Source organism: Phoca vitulina, unplaced genomic scaffold (genome assembly GCF_004348235.1).
Source record: "Phoca vitulina isolate PV1807 unplaced genomic scaffold, GSC_HSeal_1.0 scaffold16, whole genome shotgun sequence".
NCBI classification, from domain to species: domain Eukaryota; kingdom Metazoa; phylum Chordata; class Mammalia; order Carnivora; family Phocidae; genus Phoca; species Phoca vitulina.
Window position 1 is genome coordinate 29,969,523 of NW_022589719.1, and position 19,540 is coordinate 29,989,062.

At 42.9% G+C, this 19,540-nt stretch overlaps 1 protein-coding gene across 3 annotated transcripts in view; it reads right to left on the minus strand.

Moving 5' to 3' along the window:
* Positions 1-16,619: 16,619 nt before the first annotated feature.
* The window catches only part of PLAAT3 (phospholipase A and acyltransferase 3), a 34,437-nt gene continuing 31,516 nt past the window's right edge, over positions 16,620-19,540 (minus strand). For all 3 annotated transcript variants that reach the window (XM_032414466.1, XM_032414465.1, XM_032414467.1), the window contains exon 5: positions 16,620-18,363. In XM_032414466.1, coding sequence (XP_032270357.1) covers positions 18,262-18,363 — 102 coding nt within the window. In that variant the 3' untranslated portion in view covers positions 16,620-18,261. The remainder of the gene's footprint in view (positions 18,364-19,540) is intronic.

Here is a 19,540-nt window from a genome sequence, read left to right on the forward strand (position 1 = left end):
GGTGAGGCCTGGGGAAGTGGCTCACACGAAGACACGCAGACATTTCCATGGGTACCATTAGGTGCCAACTGAAACCCAAGAAGTGTGCAGGAAGGTGACAGCTCAGCTGATTGGCCACAGTGGGGGCCAGGCTCCCGCTCACAGAGATGGTTCTGGGGCCACAGCAGGCCCCTCGCAGGTGCCGGCCCCCTTCCTCTCCACGGGGTGGGCCCTCAGCACAGACAGGGGGTCCGGCCAGGTAAGGGGTGGGGGTGGAGGGACAGAGCCCTCTTGCTTCTCCCTCACTGCTCCTGATGCCTTCGAATGAAATGGACATTCCAGACATGAAAAAAAAATAAATACAAGAGTTGGAATCCAATCTTTTCTTTTCTAAATAGCAGCGGTAGGTTGGGGAATCAGATCTCACGAGAGATGGGAGCTCCAGCCTGGAATTCTGTCAAGGAATGTTCCCTGGGTCAAGACCCAGGCTCCCAGCAGCTCTCCAGGGGCCCAAGATTCGTGCTGGCCCACCCCCTCCCCGGGCGGCCCGGTCACCAGGGGTGCAGACCCTGCCTCGCTCGCCCGCAATTTCCTTCCAGTGAAACTTAACTCTGGGGCTGGGTTTGAGCCAGGTGACCCCGCCCCCTGGGGCAGAGCTGATTGGCCCAATGAGAGCACCCGACCCGCGGCAGCCAATCGGAAGGCTGAGCCGGGTGCAGCGCTGAGCAAACCAGACTCTCCGGACCTGGACGCGGGGGACTGAGAGTGGCCCCAGCGCGGAGAGGTGCAGCTGAGCTGACCCGACAAGAGGGGCCGCAGGAGGGGTGCGGGATCAGAGACTTGGGGGTCCGGGCAATCCCAAGGGGAGAGGAAGCAGGAGCCCTGGGCGCGGAAGCGAGCAGACAGGGGAAGGACGTGGAGAGCAGAGAGAGATACTAATCGTTCCTGCAAGGGAGAGGAGCAGGGGTAACGGGAGGATGGGGCGCCTTCCCTCACTGGTGGCGGCCTCACGTTCATGGCCCAGAGTCTCCCACACAGTTCCAGCCGCTGACGCCCCAGGCCCTGGCAGGCCCACGGTTCCTGTTCTTATGCATCACAGGTGTGTCTCCCCTCCCCGTCGTGTATCCTCACACCGCGAAGAAGAATGCAGGCCTCCAGGGGCGCCTGGGTGGTGGCCCAGGGGGTTAGGCTCCCGCTGTTGGTTTTGGCTCAGGTCATGATCTCAGAGTCGTGAGATCAAGGCGGCCCAGGCCCCATTTGGGCTCCATGCTGGGTGTGGAGCCTGCTTAGGATTCTCTCTCCTTCATCCGCTCCCCCCATCTCCGTGTGTGGGTTTGCTCTTTTTTTCTCTCTCTCTCTCTCAAAAAACAAAAATAAACATACAGGCCTCCCAGAAGAAACGGGTGAAAAGCTGTGAATGGCTGGGGTGCACCTCAGTGTAGCCGGAGCCTGGATTAACTGCTCGGGCTGCTAGAAGGACATAACCACCGACCAGGGGGCTTAAACAACAGACATTGATTTCTCTCATTTAGGTTTATAATCCGTTCAGTTCGTTGTTGTCTATGGTGTAAGAACGTGGTTCAGTTTCATTCTTTTGCATGTAGCTGACCAGTTTTCCCATCACCCATCTCTGAAGAGATTGTGTGTTTCCCATTGCATATCTTGCCTTTCTTGTCAAAAGTTAATTGATGATGTAATGGTGGGTTTGTTTCTGGGCTTTCTGTCCTGTTCTTTTGATCTGTGTGTCTATTTTTGTGCCAGTACCCTGCTGTTTTGATACCCATAGCTCTGTAGTATAACATGAAAACTGTAATTGTCATACCTCCTGCTTTTTCTTTTTCAGGATGGCTTAGGCTATTTTGGTCTTTTGTGGTTCCTTACAAATTTTAGGATTGTTTGTTCTAGCTCTGGGAAAAAAGAAATGCTGTTGGTATTTTGCTAGGGATTGCATTAAATCTGGGGACTGCTTGGGGAGTACGGACATTTTAACAGTGTTTGTTCTTCCAGTCCATGAGCATGGAATGTTTTCCATTTCCATATGTCTTCCTGAATTTCATTCATAAGTGTTCTATAGTTTTCAGAGTACAGATCTTTTACTTCTTTGGTTAGGTTTATTCCTAGGTATCTTATGGGTTTGGGTGCAATTGTAAATGGGATTGATTCCTTGATTTCTCTTTCTTCTGCCTCATTGTTAGTGTATAGAAATGCAACGGACTTCTCTGTGCATTGATTTTGTATCCTGTGACTTTGCTGAATTCCTGTATCAGTTCTAGCAATTTTTTGTTAGAGTCTTTGGGTTTTCTACATAGAGTATCACGTCCTCTGAAAAGAGTGAAAGTTTGATTTCTCCTTTGCCAATATTGGTGCCTCTATTTCGTTTTGTTGTCTGATTGCTGAGGCTAGGACTTCCAATAATGTGTTGAATGGCGGTGGTGAGAGTGGACATCCCTGTCATGTTCCTGACCCTAGGGGGAAAGCTCTAAGTTTTTCCGCACTGAGGATGATATTCACTGTGGGTTTTTTACTATAGCTTTTATGTTGTGGTATACTCCCTCTATCCCTCCACTGCAGAGAGTCTTTGTCAATAAAGGATGTTGTATTTTGTCAAATGCTTTTTCTGCATCTATTGAGAGGATCATATGGTTCTTGTCCTTTCTTTTATTAACGTGGTGTATCACACTGATTGATTTGCAGATGTTGAACTACCCTTGCAGCCCAGGAATAAATCCCACTTGGTCATGGTAAATAATCCTTTTAATGTACTGTTGGATCCTATTGGCTAGGATTTTGGTGAGAATTTTTGCATCCTTGTTCATCAGGGATATTGGTCTGTAATTCTCCTTTTTGGTGGGGTCTTTGTCTGGTTTGGGGATCAGGGTAATGCTGGCCTCCTAGAAAGAGTTTGGAAATTTTCCTTCCATTTCTAGTTTTTGAAAGAACTTTGGAAGATTAGATATTAATTCTTCTTTAAATGTTTGGTAGATTTACACTAGGAGGCCATTTGGCCCTGGACTCCTGTTTGTTGGGAGATTTTGACGACTCCTTCAATTTCCTTGCTGGTTCTGGGTCTGTTCAGGTTTTCTATTTCTTCCTGGTTCAGTTTTGGTAGTTTATAGTCTCTAGAAATGCATCCTTTTCTTCCAGATTGCCTAATTTGTAGGCATATAGTTGCTCATAATATGTTCCTATAATTGTTTATATTTCTTTGGTGTTGGTTGTGATTTCTCCTCTTTCATTCATGATTTTATTTATTTGGGTCCTTTCTCTTTTCTTTTTGAGAAGTCTGGCTAGGGTTTATTAATATTATTAATTCTTTCAAAGAACCAGCTCCTAGTTTTGTTGATCTGTTCTACTGTTCTTTTAGTTTCTATTTCATTGATTTCTGCTCTGATCTTTATTATTTCTCTTCTCTTTAGGCTTAGGGGTTTAGGCTTTATTTGCTGTTCTTTCTCCAGCTCCTTTAGCTGTAAGCTTAGGTGTGTATTTGAGGCCTTTCTTCTTTCTTGAGAAAGGCTTGTATTGCTTCCCTTTTAGGACCACCTTTGCTGCATCCCAAAGATTTTGAACAGCTGTGTTTTCATTTCCATTTTCATTTCTTTCCATGAATTTTTAAAATTCTTCTTTAATTTCCTGGGTGACCCATTCATTATTCAGTAGGATGCTCTTTAGCCTTCATGCATTTGAGTTCTTTCCAATTTTCCTCTTCTGGTTGAGTTCCAGCTTCAAAGCACTATAGTCCAAAAATAGGCAGGGAATGATCCCAGTCTTTTGGTACTGCTTGAGACCTGATTTGTGACCCAGTATCTGGTCTATTCTGGAGAATGTTTTATGTGCACACAAGAAGAATGTGTATTCTGCTGTTTTGGGATGGAATGTTCTGAATATATCTGTGAAGTCCATTCAGTCCAGTGTGTCAGTCAAAGCCCTTGTTTCCTTGTTCATCTTCTGCTTAGATGATCTATCCATTGCTGTGACTGGGGTGTTAGAGTTCCCTACTATTATTGTGTTATTATCCATCTGGTTCTTTGGTTTTGTTACTAATTGGCTTATATAATTGCCTGCTCCCAAGTAAGGGGCATAGATATTTATAATTGTTAGATGTTCTTGTTGGATAGACTTTTTAATTATGATATTGTGTCCTTCCTCATTGCTTATTACAGTCTTTGGTTTGAAATCTAATTTGTCTGATATAAGGATTGCCATCACAGCGTCTTTTGATCCATTAACATGATAAATGGTTTTCCACCCCCTCACTTTCCATCTGGAGGTGTCTTTGGGTCTAAAATGAGTCTCTTGCAGACAGCATATCTATGGGTTTGCTTTTTTATCCAATCTGTTACATTCTGTCTTTTGATTGGGACGTTTAGCCCATTTACATTCAGAGTAACTATTGAAAGATATGAATTTAGTGCCATTGTATTACCTGTAAAGTGACTGTTTCTGTAGATTGTCTCTATTCCTTTCTGGTCTATGTTACTTTGGGGATCTCTCTTTGCTTAAGGATCCCTTTTAATATTTCTTGTAGGGCTGGTTTGGTGATTCCAAATTCTTTTAGTTTCTGCTTGTTCTGGCAGCTTTTTATCAGTCCTTCTATTTTGAATGATATCCCAGCTGGATAAAGTATTCTTGGCTGCATATTTTTCTCATTTAGCACCCTGAATATATCATGTCAGTCCTTTCTGGCCTGCCAGCTCTCTGTGGATAGGTCTGCTGCCAATGTAATGTTTCTACCCTTGTAGTTTACAGATCTCTCATCCTGAGCTGCTTCAGGGTTTTCTCTTTGTCTCTGAGATTTGCAAGTTTCACTATTACATGTTGGTGTGTTGACCTATTTTTATTGACTTTGACGGGGTTTCTCTGTGCCTCCTAGACTTGGATCCCTGTTTATCTCTCCAGATTAGGGAAGTTTTCCACTATAATTTGCTCAAATATACCTTCTGCTCCCCTTTCTCTTTCCTCTTCTCCTGGGATCCCAATTATTCTAATATCATTTCACTTTATGGCATCACTTTTCTCTCGATTCTCCCCTCATGATCCAGTAGCTGTTTATCTCTCTCTCAGCTTCATTTTTCTATCTCATTTTGTCTTCAATATCATTAATTCTCTCTTCTGCCTCATTTATCCTAGCAATTAGAGCCTCCGTCTTTGGTTGCATCTCGACCTGGTTTGATTTTAGTTCTTTTATTTCTCCAGAAAGGGATTCTCTAGTGTCTTCTAGGCTTTTTTCAATCCCAGCTAGTATCTTTATAATCGTCATTCTGCACTCTAGTTCCGACATCTTACTATACTAATGTCCATATTAATTAGGTCCCTGGCAGTCGGTACTGCCTCTAATTCTCTTTTTTGAGGTGAGGTTTTCTGTCTTGTCATTTTGTCAAAAAAAAAAAAAAAAAAAAAAAGATAAATGAGAGAACAAAATATTAAAATGGCAACAATGACCCCAGAGAAATATACACTAAACAAATCAGAAGAGTCCTGAAACAAACAAAACAAACAAACAAAGAAAAAAATTTAAAAAGAGAGAATATAATCAGACAGGTGAACAGAATAGAGTAATACCCTGGCTCCTGTGTGCATTTTGGTCTGTTGTTAGAAAGTTAGTTTCCAAAATTGTAAAGAAAGAAACCTTATATCTGTACAAAAACAAAATTAAATACAATGAAAGGATAGAATGTAACACCAGAATGAAAATTAAAAGACAAGAAAAACAAAAGAGAAAAAAAACCCAACAACAAAAAGGAAGGGATATAAACAGACAAGTGAACAGAACAGAGCCATACTCTATATCGTGAGTGTATTTTGGTTGGTTTGTTAGAAGAAACTGTATCTCAAAGTGGTAAAGAAAGAAATATATATATATATACCAAAATAAAATCAAATACATTGAAAAAGTAGACCATAACTGTAAAGATGAAAATTAAAAAGGACTTTAACAAAACAAAAACACAAAAAAAAGGAAGAAAAGAAAAAAAAAGAGTATGATCAGACAGGTGTATAGAACAGAGCCATGTACTAGATTCTGGGGTATTTTGGTCTGTTAGAAGAAACTGCATCTCAAAATTGTAAAGAAAGAAAACCATATATGTGTGTGTATGTGTATATATATATACAAAAATAAAATTAAATACATTGAAGGGATAGAATGTAACTCTAAAAATGAAAATTTAAAAAGAATTTTTAAAAGTTGATAAAATAAGAAATTGGTTGAAAAAGGAAAGAGAAAAAAATTTTAGAAAGTAAAATCAAAGACTAAAGAATCATGGGGAAAAAACCCGTGAATTCTCTGTCCTGTCTTCCCCTAATGCTAGAGTTTTGCAGTTCTCACTGATGGGTAAACTTGGTCTTGGCTGGTTGTTCTTGCTGATCTTCTGGGGGAGGGACATGTTGTGTTGATTCTCAAGTGTCTTTGCCCCCTGGGGAATTGCACCGCCCTTGCCAGGGGGCCAGGCTACATAATCTGCTCCTGTTTACTCTCTGTGGCTTTTGTTCCTTGAAGGCTTTCGGGGCAGCTTTAGAGGATGAGAATGAAAATGGGGGCCTCCCAATCTCCAGCCCCAGAGCCGAAAGCTCAGAGCTCCTCTCCTCCGTGGTCCCTCAGAGAAAAGCAGTCAATCACTCCTGTCTCCCTGATCTCCTGCCCCACTTGGTGCTTACCCGGCCTGTGACTGAGCATTTCTATCTCAGGCACAACCCTGCTTCGAGTCTCCAAACCCAGCAGACTCCTACCATCAGCTCCCAAGTCGCTCCTCCTGGAGGAAGAAGGGGAGTCTCCTGGTTCTGCTGCTTCCTGGGCCCCTGCTCGGAGAGAAGTCACCGGACTGGGCCGTGCTTCGTGGTTTATGGCAACCCTGAGCTGAGAACCCACTCCTGGGCTGGCTGATTGCTGCCAGCTTCCCTGCTCTGAAGCCTGGGAGCTCTGCCACACTCAGGCATCTCCGGTCTTCCTGTGACATCAGGGATCCTGAGACCACACTGTCCCAGCAAGGGTTCTCACCCCTGCTTAGTCACCTGAGCAACGTCCCTCACCAGAGCAGACTTCTAAAAGTTCCGATTTTGTGCTCCGCTGCTATATCACTTTCTGGTAGCTAGCTTAACGACGCTCCCACCTCCCGTGGATTATCTTCCTATATATCGCTTCAGATTCACTTCTCCACACCTCCTACCTTGCAGAGGGTGGTCGCTTTTCTATTTGTAGAGTTGCAGCTATTTTCTTCACTCTCTGATTGAGTTTGCAGGTGTTCAGAATGATTTGATAGCTATGTAGCTGAATTCCTGGGACAAGATGAAGCTAAGGTCTCCTACTACCCTGCCATCTTGGACCTATCTCCTGTTCTCTCCTCTTTCATTCATGATTTTATTTATTTGGGTCCTTTCTCTTTTCTTTTTGAGATGTCTGGCTAAGGGTTTATTGATCTTATTAATTCTTTCAAAGAACCAGCTCCTAGTTTCCTTTATCTGTTTTACTGTTGTTTTTTTATTTCTATGTCTTTGATTTCTGCTCTAATCTTTATTATTTCTCTTCTCCTGTTGGGTTTAGGCTTTATTTGCTGTTCTTTTTCCAACTCCTTTAGGTGTAGGATGAGGTTGTGTATTTGAGACTTTCTGTGCTTTTTGAGAAAGTCCTGTATTGTTATATACTTCCCTCCTAGGACCACCTTTGCTGCATCCCAGATTCTAAACCATTGTGTTTTCATTTTCATTTGCTTCCATTTATTTTCTTTAATTCTTCTTTAATTTCCTGGTTGAACTATTCATTCCTTAATAGGATGCTCTTTAACCGCCATGTATTTATGTTCCTTCCAATTTTTTTCTTGTGGTTGTCTTCACATTTTAAAGCATTGTGTCTGAAAATATGCATGGTATCCTCTCAGTCTTTTTGTATGAGATGATAACCTGATTTGTGACCCAACATGTGATCTATTCTGGAGAATGTTCCATGTGCACTCGAGAAGAATGTGCATTCTGCTGCTTTAGGGTGAACTGCTCTGAATATATCCGTGAAGTTCATCTGGTCCATGTGTCATTCAAAGCCCTTGTTTCCTTGTGGATCTTCTGCTTAGATGATCTGTCCATTGCTGTGAGTGGGGTGTAAAAGTCCCCTACTATTATTTTATTATTATCAATGAGTTTCTTTAATTTTGTTATTAATTGGTTTATATAATTGGCTGCTCCCAAGTACAATTTTACAATTGTTGGATCTTCTTGTTGGATAGACCGTTTTATTATGATATAGTTTCCCTCCTCATCTCTTATTACAGTCTTTGGTTTAAAATCTAACTTGTCTGATATAAGGATTGCTACTCCATTAGCAAGATGGATCAAGAGAGGGGCAGAAGGTTTCTTTGAACAAATTATAGCTGAGAACTTCCCTCATTGGAGAACAGAAAAAGGCATTCAAGCACAGGGGGCCAGAGAACCCCCCTCCATTAGCATGGTAAATGGTGTCCATTAGCATGGTAAATGGTTCTCCACCCCCTCACTTTCAATCTGGAGGTGCCTTTGGGTCTAGAATGAGTCTCTTATAAACAGCATATCAATGGATCTTGGTTTTTTATCCAATCTGACACCCTGTGTCTTTTGACTAGAGCATTTAGTCCATTTACATTCAGAGTAATTATTGAAAGAAATGAATTTGGTGTCATTGTATTACCTGTAAAGTGGCAGTTCATGTAGATTGTCTCAACTCCTTTCTGGTCTATGTTACTTTTGGGCTCTCTTTTTGCTCAAACGATCCCCTTTAATATTCCTTGCAGGGCTGGTTTAGTGTTCACAAGTTCCTTTAGTTTTTGTTTCTCCTGGAAACTCTATATCAAATTCTATTCTGAATGACGGCCTTGCTGGACTGAGTATTCTTGGCTGCATGTTTTTCCCATTTAACACTGAATATATCCTGCCAGTCCTTTCTAGCCTGCCAGGTCTGTGTGAATAGGTCTGCTGCCAGCTTTATGTTTCTACACTGCTAGGTTAAGGACCTCTTGTCCCAAACTGCTTCCAGGATTTTCTCTTTATCTTTGAAATTTACAAGCTTCACTAGCGTATGTCGAGGTGTTGACCTATTTTTATTGATTTTGAGGGGGGTTCTCTGGCCCCCTGTGCTTGAATGCCTTTTTCTGTTCTCCAATTAGGGAAGTTCTCAGCTATAATTTGTTCAAAGAAACCTTCTGCCCCTCTCTCCTTCTCTTCATCTTCTGGGACCCTTATTATCCAGATATTATTTCACTTATGGAATTACTGAGTTCTTGACATCTCCCTTCGAGATTCAGCAGTGGTCTTTTTCTCTTCTTTTCAGCTTCCTTGTTTTCCATCATTTTATCCTCTATATCACTGACAGACTCTCTCTTCTGCCTCACTCATTCTCAGTTTTAGAGCCTCCATTTGGGACTGCATCTCCGCAATAGCATTTTTAATTTGGGCCTGACTAGATTTTAGTTCTTTGAATTCTACAGGAAGGGATTTTCTAGTGTCTTCTATGCTTTTTCAAGCCCAGCTAGTATCTCTATAATCATTGTTTTAAATTCTACTTCAGACATCTAACTTATATCCATATTGATTAAATCCCTGGCAGTGAGTACTACCTCCTGTTCTGTCTTTTAGGGTGAATTTTTCTGTCTCATCATTTTGTCCAGAAAAGAATAGAAGAAACACAGAGAAAAGACAACAATAATAAAAACAACAGGAAAACACACACACACACACACACACACACACAGAAAAGAAGAAAAAATCAAACAAGAAACAAAACGAAAAACTAGATATTGGGTGTGTTTTGGTCTGCTTGTTACAGGAAACTAGATCTTGAAATAGGAAAGAAAGCAAAACTTACATATATCCATAAATAAAATAAAATACAATGAAAGGAAACCAAAAATAATATATATAAGATGTATATATATTATAAAAATTTAAGAAGAATAAAAAGAATTGAAAAAATAATAGCTGAAAAAATAATACTGAAGACTAAAAAACTTAAAAAAAAAAACAACAAAAAAACACAAATGCCATATACTGTTTTCCCCAAGAGCTGAAGCTTTGCAGTTCTCTATGATGTGTAAACTTGGTGTTTGAGTGATGTTCCTGCTGGTCTCTGGGGGAGGCCCCTGTTGTGCTGATTCTCAGGTGTCCTTCCCAAGTGGGATTTGCTCTCCCTTGCCAGGGGGCTGGGCTCAGTGTATGTGGCTCCAGACTCCACTGGGTGCCTCTCCTTTGCTCCTTTTAGGCTTTCACCACCTATGGGGGGATGAAAATGGCATAGCCCGGATCTCTAGCCCCAGAGCTGAAAGCTCCAACCCCCACTCTTCAGTGCACCCTCACAGACAAGCAACCACTCTTGTCTCCATGGTTTCCCTCCTCACTCTGTGTTCACCCAGCATCTGCCTCAGCGTTTTTATTTCAGGCCCGCCAACCCTCTTGAAGTCTCCAAACTTTCAGGACTGTTGTGGGAACCTCCCCCACTCCTCCAGGGGGAGGGGCCCCTGCTGGGAGAGCAGTCGCCTGACCCTGTTCCTGATTTCTAGCAACCGGAGGTGAAAGCCGGCACCGGGATCACTGTTTGCAGCCGGCTTCTCTGTTCTAATGCTTAGGAACTTGGCCACACTCAGGCAGCCCTGTTCTTTGTTTGACCCTGGGGATCCTGAGACCACACTGTCCCACCTGGGATTCTGCCCCGCTTTGCCACCTGAGTGCTTTTCAGCCAGGGACATCCCTACCAGAACAACCTTCTGAACATTCCAATTTTTGCTCCACTGCTTATAAGACTTTGTGGTAGCCTCTTTAAGCAGGCTACCTCCCCTCCCCCTATCCTCCAATATATCACCCCAGATTCAAGTCTCCACACCTCCTACCTTGCAAAAAGTGGTCACTTTTCTATTTGTAGGATTGCAGCATTTCTTTTCTCAGATCTTCGATAGATTTTGCAGGTGTTCAGAATGATTTGATAACTATCTAGCTGAATTCCAGGGACCAGATGAACTTAGGGTCCCCTCCTTCTCTGCCATCTTAATGTCTCCCCACTCTTGGCATGGCTTTCTGATCCCACCTGTGCCACTGACATTCAAGAAAACAGATCAGCGTGCAAGGGAATGAGGGTATCACTTATTATGGGGATTACTTTGAGTTAGTTCTAATTTCTATTCTATAAAAAGCAAAAAAAAAATAATTCCTCAACTTTGGCTCTTCATGCTGGTTACTACTAGCAATAACTTGTACTCTCTAACTGGTGGTTCTTCTCTGGTGCCATGACTCGAGTTGGGAGCTGTTGTTCCTGAAACATTTAAACCAAAACTTGAGTTTGACACCTTTTCACCTGGAAATTATTCCTTTATAGGCTCTTTCCTTTCACACATTTTTTTGAACACCTAGCTTGTGTGAGGCAGGGGACCCCGTGCTGTGGACACACTCATGTTTGAGGTAGACCTAATTCTTTATGGATCGTATCATCAGTCAGTGAAAGGTCATCATGAGTAGGCCCGGGTGATGTGTGAGGGTTGTTGTAACCAAGTACCACAAACGAGGGGGCTTCAGACAACAAAAACTTACGGTCTCACGGTTCTGGGGTCCGATAGTCAGAACTCAAGCTGTCCACAGGGCCACACCCTCTCTGAGCCTGTGGGGAAGAATCCGTGCTTGCCCCTTCCTCGTTCTGCTGGTTTGCTGGCCGTCCTTGATGTTCCTTGGCATTAGCTGTAGGCCTTCAGTCTCTGCTTCTGTCTTCCCTGTGTGTCTCTTTGTCTTCACATTGCATTCTTCTCCCTATGTCTGTGTTGCTTTTTCTTATAAGGACACCGGTCATGTTGGCTTAGGGCTCACCTTGATGACCTCATCTTGACATGGTTAACCTCTGTAAAGACCCTGCTTCCAGTAACGTTTCCTGGTGGGAGATCCTCCTTCACTCTATGCCTTCTTCATAGAGGCTGAATTTAGCTCTCTCAGTTAGTAATATGACATCTGTCACTCTAGTCATTTCTGTATTTTTAAAAGTTAACGTAATCATTATGAAATTAGAAATGATGTTGTTCTTGCAAAAAAATTGGGACGCCTTGGATAAAACTGAAGTCCCCCTTCCCGGTCCCCACAGGTAACCACATATCGGGTTTGAATATATGCTTTCTGTTCTCTTTGTAAACAGATAGATATCCCTATAGGAAATAGTTAACATGTGACAACAAGCCTTACTCAAACCCTTTGAGACTATGTGTATTTTGGGATTTGAAATTTTTTGGATTTTAGATGGACAATATCAAAAGTGCATGTAAGCATGAGGTCGAGGACAGGAATGGGCGTTCAGGTAACACCTCCTGATGAAACATGCGACTGTTTCTGCAGGTAAAGGCATGACTGATTCATGAAATGGGATAAATAAAGCTTATAAAAAGCCTCACATCTGTTCAAGGCAGGTTTTCCTTTAAAGGAGTTTGCCACCTAACTTGGGTTTTTAGAGCTTTTTGGATTTCAGAATTACAGAGAGAGAGAGATCATGGGTTTTGTAGTTTTGTATGTGTGTTTTGTTTTGTTTATATATAGTATTTTATATGTATTAGGTACTTTCCTTTTCTTAAGCATCCTTTTATTATTTTAACAATGTAGTATATATATACGCACACACAGTTTAAAAGTCAGTAGTATTGGGGCCGCTGGGTGGCTCAGTCGTTAAGTGTCTGCCTTCGGCTCAGGTCATGATCCCAGGGTCCTGGGATCGAGCCCCACGTGGGGCTCCCTGCTCCATGGGAAGCCTGCTTCTCCCTCTCCCACTCCCCCTGCTTGTGTTCCCTCTCTCACTGTGTCTCTTTCTGTCAGATAAATAAAATCTTTAAAAAAATAAATAAATAAAAATAAAAGTCAGTAGTATTGCAATGTTCATAATAAAAAAGAACATCCTTTCAACCTTCTACTTCCTTTCTCCAGAGGCAATCATTTGTCCTTTGGGCTGTGTCTTCTGCTATTTGCTTCTAAATTTTTCAATGACATGCTTCTCCTTCTGCAACTCCTTCTGGATTTTTACAATTGAAATGGTAATAACTTCTTGTATAAAATTAGGGTTTAGCATCTTTACCACTCTCCCACCCTCACCCACAGCTTCCTTCCCCTCATCTTTCCAACAGTTAGATTACAATTTTTGGCTAAAAAAAGTATTTGTAGTTGCCTTATTATATGGGTATATTTATACATTCTTCCTCACTGAGGTTTCTTGTGAATTATGATTGCATTTCTTGTAATGAATTACGTGTATCATCTTCTTTGTTAGTTTCATGTTCTGTGTGCTCATCACTAATGTATCCACAAGGAAGGGGCTCCCAACACCTCTCAGTAAGGTCTTCATACTTCAGGCTCTGTTTTATTTCTCCCTGGGGAAGCATCACTCCTGGGCACTGCACTCTCCTCGTCTCCTCTGGACTGCCTCTTCTAAGCCTGGTGCACAACTGTTCTCCCTAACTTTTTGTCCCCCTTTTTCCCCTTGATGTAAACTTTCAAGACCTGCTCTTCTAGCAATTTTCAAATATACAATATCATATTTTAACTAGAATCAACATGCTGTACATTACATCCCCGTGACTTACTTATTTTATAGCTAAAAATTTGTACTTTTTAACCCCCTTCACCCATTTAGCCTGCTCCACACTATCTCTGGCAACCAACTGTTTATTCTCTGTATCCATCACCTTGGTTTTTTTGTTTGTTTGTTTATTTGGGGTTTGGTTTTAGATTCCACATATAAGTGAGGTCATACAGTATTTGTCTTTCTCTGTCTGACTTATTTCACTTAGCATAATACCCTCAAGGTCTACCCAGGTTGTTGGAAATAGCAAGATTTCTTTCTTTTTATGGCTGACTAATATTCCATTGAATATATATACCACATCTTCTTTATCCATTCATCCGTTGCTGAACGCTTAGGTTGCTTCCATACCTTGGCTATTGTAAATAATGCTGCAATGAACACAGGGGTGCATATATCTTTTTGAGTTAGTGTTTTTGTTTTCTTTGGATAAATGCCCAAAAGTGGAATTGCTGGAGATGGTAGTTCTATTTTTAATTTTTTGATGAATCTTCATATTGTTTTCTGTAGTAGCCACACCAATGTGCATTCCCACCAGCAGTGCGCAAGGATTTCCTTTTCTCCACATCCTCACCACTTGCTATTTCTTTTGTTTTTGATACCAGCAATTCTAACAGGTGGGGGGTGGTATGTCATTGTGGCTTTGATTTGCATGTCCCTGATGATTTGTGATGTCGAGAGTTTTTTCACATTGGCCATCTGTATGTCTTCTATCTTCTTAAATTGAGTGATTAACTTGTTAACTGATACTTTTCTCTTTCCTAATGTAAGGATTTGTGCTATAAATTTTTTCTAAGCATCCCGTTAGTTGCAAGACCCAAAGATCGATATCTAATATTTTTGTTACCATTCAGTTCTGAATATTATCTAATTTCCATTATGTTTTCATCTTTGTCTCATAATTTATCTAACGATGTACTCTAAAACTGCTCAAAGTAGAGGGGTTTTCTAGCTATCGCTTTGTTAGTGATTTCTAACTTAATTGCATTATGATTAGAGAAGATAATCTCTATGTTATCAGTCCCTTGAAATTTGCTGAGACTTGCTTTAAGGCCCTGGATATGGCCAGTTTTTATAAATGTTCCTTTGTGCGTGGTCAAAAAGTATCCGTAGGCTACAATTGTACTATGTCCTATATAATACACAGTACATATATTGTGCCATACATATGAAATCGGCTTGTTGCTAAGTTTTTGAAATATTCTATATCTTTACTGATTTTTGTGTCTCCTTGATTTATCGGTTCCTGATGGAGGTGTATTTAGATTTCCCACTATAATGGAGAAATTTACCAATTTCTCCTTGCAATAGGCCAACATTCACAGTATCTATTTTGAGATTTGTATTAGATGCAAACAAATAGAGAATTATTATATCTTCCTAGTGAGTTGAGACTTTCACGGAACCTCTTGGAGTGTTTTCCTACACCAACAACCAATCCTGTGATTCTCCAGACACCAACTGGCTGTTCAACAATTCATTTCAATTTTGACACTGACACCTGGGAGTTAGCACAGACCCCACAGTAAGGGCTCAGTCCCACAAGACTGCACCCCCCCTCCCACTTTCAGATGTCATTCACAAGTCCCAGGCCACCCATACTTCTGACCATGGGTTAAAAATCGGGAGTTCCCACAACCCCTATTAGGTTCAATGACTTGCTAGAACAGCTGACAGAACTTAGGAAGGCACTTTGCTTATGTTTAGCAGTTTATTATAATGGGTATAACCCAGGAACAACCAAATGGGAGAGATGCATAGGGCAAGATATGGGGGCGGAGGGATGCAAGGCGCCTTCATGCCCTCCTCAGGCACACCACTCTCCCCACACCTCATGTGTTTACCAACCCAGCAGCTCAAGTCTCTTTGTTCAAGAATTCTTATGGGGCTTCATCTTCAACCTCACTCCCTCTCCCAGAGATCAGTGGGGCTTGAGAGGGATGCTTAAAGTTCCAATCCTCTAATCACTTGGTCTTTCCAGTGACCGGCCTGGTTGTTAGGCTCTCTAGCGCCCCCACCTTAGCTCAGCTCATTAGCACACACTCAGGTGTGATCAAAGGGGATTCATTATGAGTAAAACGAGATACTCAGGAAATTCCAAGGGAGCTCAGGCTAGGAACCAAGGAAAAGACCAAATATATTTCTTATTATGCCATACTTTTTAATGACCTTTGTGGCTAGTAATAATTTTTGCCTTAAAGCCTATATTTTTGATATCAATACAGTTATACCAGCTTTTAGTTAGTATGTGTTCTTAGTATTTGCCTAGCATATCTTTTTTAGTTTTTAAAAATTATTATATAATTCGTTGAAATAGATCCAAAAGTCTTATTTTATTTAAATTTCCAAGTTCAAATTTCAGATATGTTTTTTTTTTTTTTTAAGATTTATTTATTTATTTATTTGAGAGAGAGAGAATGAGAGAGCAAGCACATGAGAGGGGGGAGGGTCAGAGGGAGAAGCAGACTCCCTGCCGAGCAGGGAGCCCGATGCGGGACTCGATCCAGGGACTCCAGGATCATGACCTGAGCCGAAGGCAGTCGCTTAACCAACTGAGCCACCCAGGCGCCCAAATTTCAGATATGTTTTGAAAGTTTACTATGTAAACTTCTTAACATATAGAAAGTACTAGAAAGACTGGTACAATGACCACCTACATACCCACCGCCTAGATTAAAAACTTTACTGTTTTGTCATATTTGCTTCATCTGCATCTATTTTTTAAATGAGGTCATGTGTTTACATAAGCCTAATACCAAATCACTTTATAAAATTAATAATTCTTTAATATTTTTTAATACCCAGTCCACACTCGAATTTTCCCAATTGCCTCAAACTGCTTTCACAGTTGTTTTTCACATTTAGTTGTTTGTCCCCAACATGCCTTTCAATCTAGACAACCTTCATACACCCTGTATTTCTCCTGCATAGCATGACTTTTCTTTAAGACATCATACTGTTGTCATGTAAAATGTTCATCCTTTGAATTTTAAATTTTATAAAGGTTTTTTTTTATTTTTTATTTTTAAGTAATCTTTCCACCCAACGTGGGGCTTGAACTCACAACCCCAAGATCAAGAGTCACATGCTCTGCTGACTGAGCCAGCCAGGCGCCCCTGGATTTTAATCTTTTTATCCTTCTATTTTAAGTGTATCTGCTATAAACTGCATTCTTTAAATCAGTTTTCTAACCCAGTGAAGTGTTTCTCTCTCACTTGGCAAGTTTAGTCCATTTAGATATATGGTGATTACCAACCAATATATTTGGAATTCGTTCTTCTGTCTTATTTGGTTATTTCTACATATCCCACATTTTTGTATGTAATTTTTATTTTTCAACTGAACTGGCTATCTTTGTTTTGTTTTCTTGTTTATTTTTCCTCATTCCTATTTGCTCTATAATTAGCTTGGAGGTTTCCACTCCACGTGTCCCTATCCTATCCCCTCCTGCCACGTGAAACAGGGGCCTTCACGAGACCCACCCTTTGAGTTTGGCCTGTGTCCCCTGCTCTTGGGAGCTTGAGAACTGGTAGGAGATGTTATATCAACAGAGCTGAGACAAAAAGGAAGAAAACTGCACTGAGAGAAAACTAGTCTTCTATCAACCTTGGGATGCGGATGGGCGTGCGTTTACCCTGGGCCAGATCGGGGCCAAGCAGGAGGGAGGTGGCACGGAGCCATGTGTAAGTCCTGTCTGGGCTTCCAACAGGTCTCCAGACAACCAGGGCCGACAGAGGAAACATTTGCAACCCGAGGGAGAAGCCTTGCCCTGTGGAGGGAAGGCCAGCTGGCCCCAGCAGAGTATTTCTGAGGAAGCCATGAAAGCCTCCTCAGAGAAATGGCCACTTTGAACATCTGCCATGTCCAGCAAGCCATAGCAGCAGAACTCAAGGGACCAGCCACGAAAGGTCTTGCCTCATCCCCAACCACCGCCCCACCCCAGTCATGGGGGCAGCCAAATGCGGGAGGGTCTGAGGTAACCCAGGCAGAGCTGTCTGGCCATGGGGAGCAGGGAGCTGAGGGGACACAGGAAGAGGGGCCACAGGAAGGGTGCGGGGTCTGAGACTTGGGGGTCCGCAAGCTAGCCCACGTGCAGAGGAAGCAAGTGGGCTGGGGGTGGAGAGATGAGGCTGAGGAAAGGCGTGGAGAGCAGAGGGAGTTAAGAAAGGATTTCACGAGATGGGCAAGAGCCTATACTGACTTTCCTCGTGGCAGACGTTTGCTTTGGTTTGTGTGGACTCCGCCGAACAACCACAGACTGCAGCTGCGGAGTCCGAGAAGCCGTGTCGGCTCTAGTCCCAGGCCGACGGTCTGAGTTGTCTGATGGGTCCTGCTCTTGCCCATCAGCCAGGCCTGCGTGTCTCCCTTGCTGCTCCCCTGTCTCCCCACAACCAGAAACACCCGTGACTTGAAATAGCTGGAGCCGGACTGGCTCCTGCAAGACAAAGAACACAGCCACAGACACAAAGGGAGAGAAGAGGGCCGAAGCCCAGGGCGCCACCGTGCGTGGCCAGGCCCAGAGCCCAGCTGCGCCCCAACACACTTCACACCAGCCAGTTCTTGCTGCGTCTCCTCCAGTAAAGTGCTCCCTTGTTGGGCTTTATTTTATTCTGTAAAAATAAGCCTTATTGTAAAACAGAGTGAAATCCACAGACCAAACCTCAAAACCTCTGGGGCAACCAGATCCCCTAAATGGATAAAGTCACTGCTGACGGGACAGGCACTTCAACTCATTGCTTCTGCCGCTTGTTTCTTGAGAACATGACTCCAATGAGGCCCATGGCTGCCAAGCCGGCTCCTGCGATGCCAGCCGCCACAATGGCGTCCCGGACCTGCGGGAGAACAGGGGAGGTCACAGTCCGTCGGGAATCCGAGGACGGGCTGTACACTCAACAAGAACATTCAGCTCAAGGAGACTCACGTGCCCCTTGGCCCACTTGACAAACTCAGGAGTCAACAAATATTGGCCGGGAAATGGGGAGAAGAGGACTGGATGGGGAAAGAGCCTGGAGCCAGTAGGCCAGGGTTGTACATGGGCCCCAGGGCAACTCGATCCACTCTGCAGGTATTTAAAGCACCTAAATCCCCAGAGGGCAATTGTGGAAAGGACAAGAAGATGAAGGCAGGAGGGCTGAGATCCTGGTGGCGATCAGGGAGCCCTTGCAGCCAGTGTGAGGTGGCGCAGGAACGGCTCTCGAATGCTGACCATGTCACACCTGTGCCCCCCGGGAGAGCAAGGACCTCACGTGTGTCACTTGTCTTGTTCCTCGCTGCATCCCCCACACCTGGTTCTGCCAGGCACAGGGGTGCTCTTTACGAGTCCTTAAAGAAATGACCCAACTTGGAGTAGTAGTGATGCTCTACTTTAAATTATTAGTATTTCTGACTTGTATGGCTCATACTAGAAAAAAGAAGTGTTGCAAAAATAAGAGTAGATTTCAGGGTAAAAAGTGAACCCGTGTCAAATTTCACTCCCCCCTGAAACTTAGCCAAGAATAAAGTAAGGCATTTGTTTTAGGCGTAATTTCACAAGGACCCACAGAACTCTAAATTCTAAGGCAGCAGTGGGAAAAGTTGAGGATCAATCCGAATTATACAACAGGACCCTTGGGAAAGGTCAGTTATTGTCAACACCAAATAACTCTGGAAACAAGACAGAGAAAGAGCTTCAGCTAGGTCCCTGGAAACCCCTCCCCCCACCCACCCACAGCAGAAGTCCAAAAGTTTATTCTCTACAGAGGGTGAAACAGAAGACTTGGGGGCCTGGGATTTGAAAAACACGTGTGAGGATGCAGATATCATGCCAACAACGAGGGACTGAGAGACCACAAACAGGCTAACTGTGAGACTCTTGGCCCTCCTACCCGTTTCTACTCCCAGAACACTACCTACCACACGAGAGTCAGGAAAACTTTCCTGGGGAATCTGACCAGCCCAAGTGGAAACAAAAGATACTTGGGGCACCTGGCTGGCTCAGTCGGAGGAGTGTGTGATTCTTGATCTCAGGGT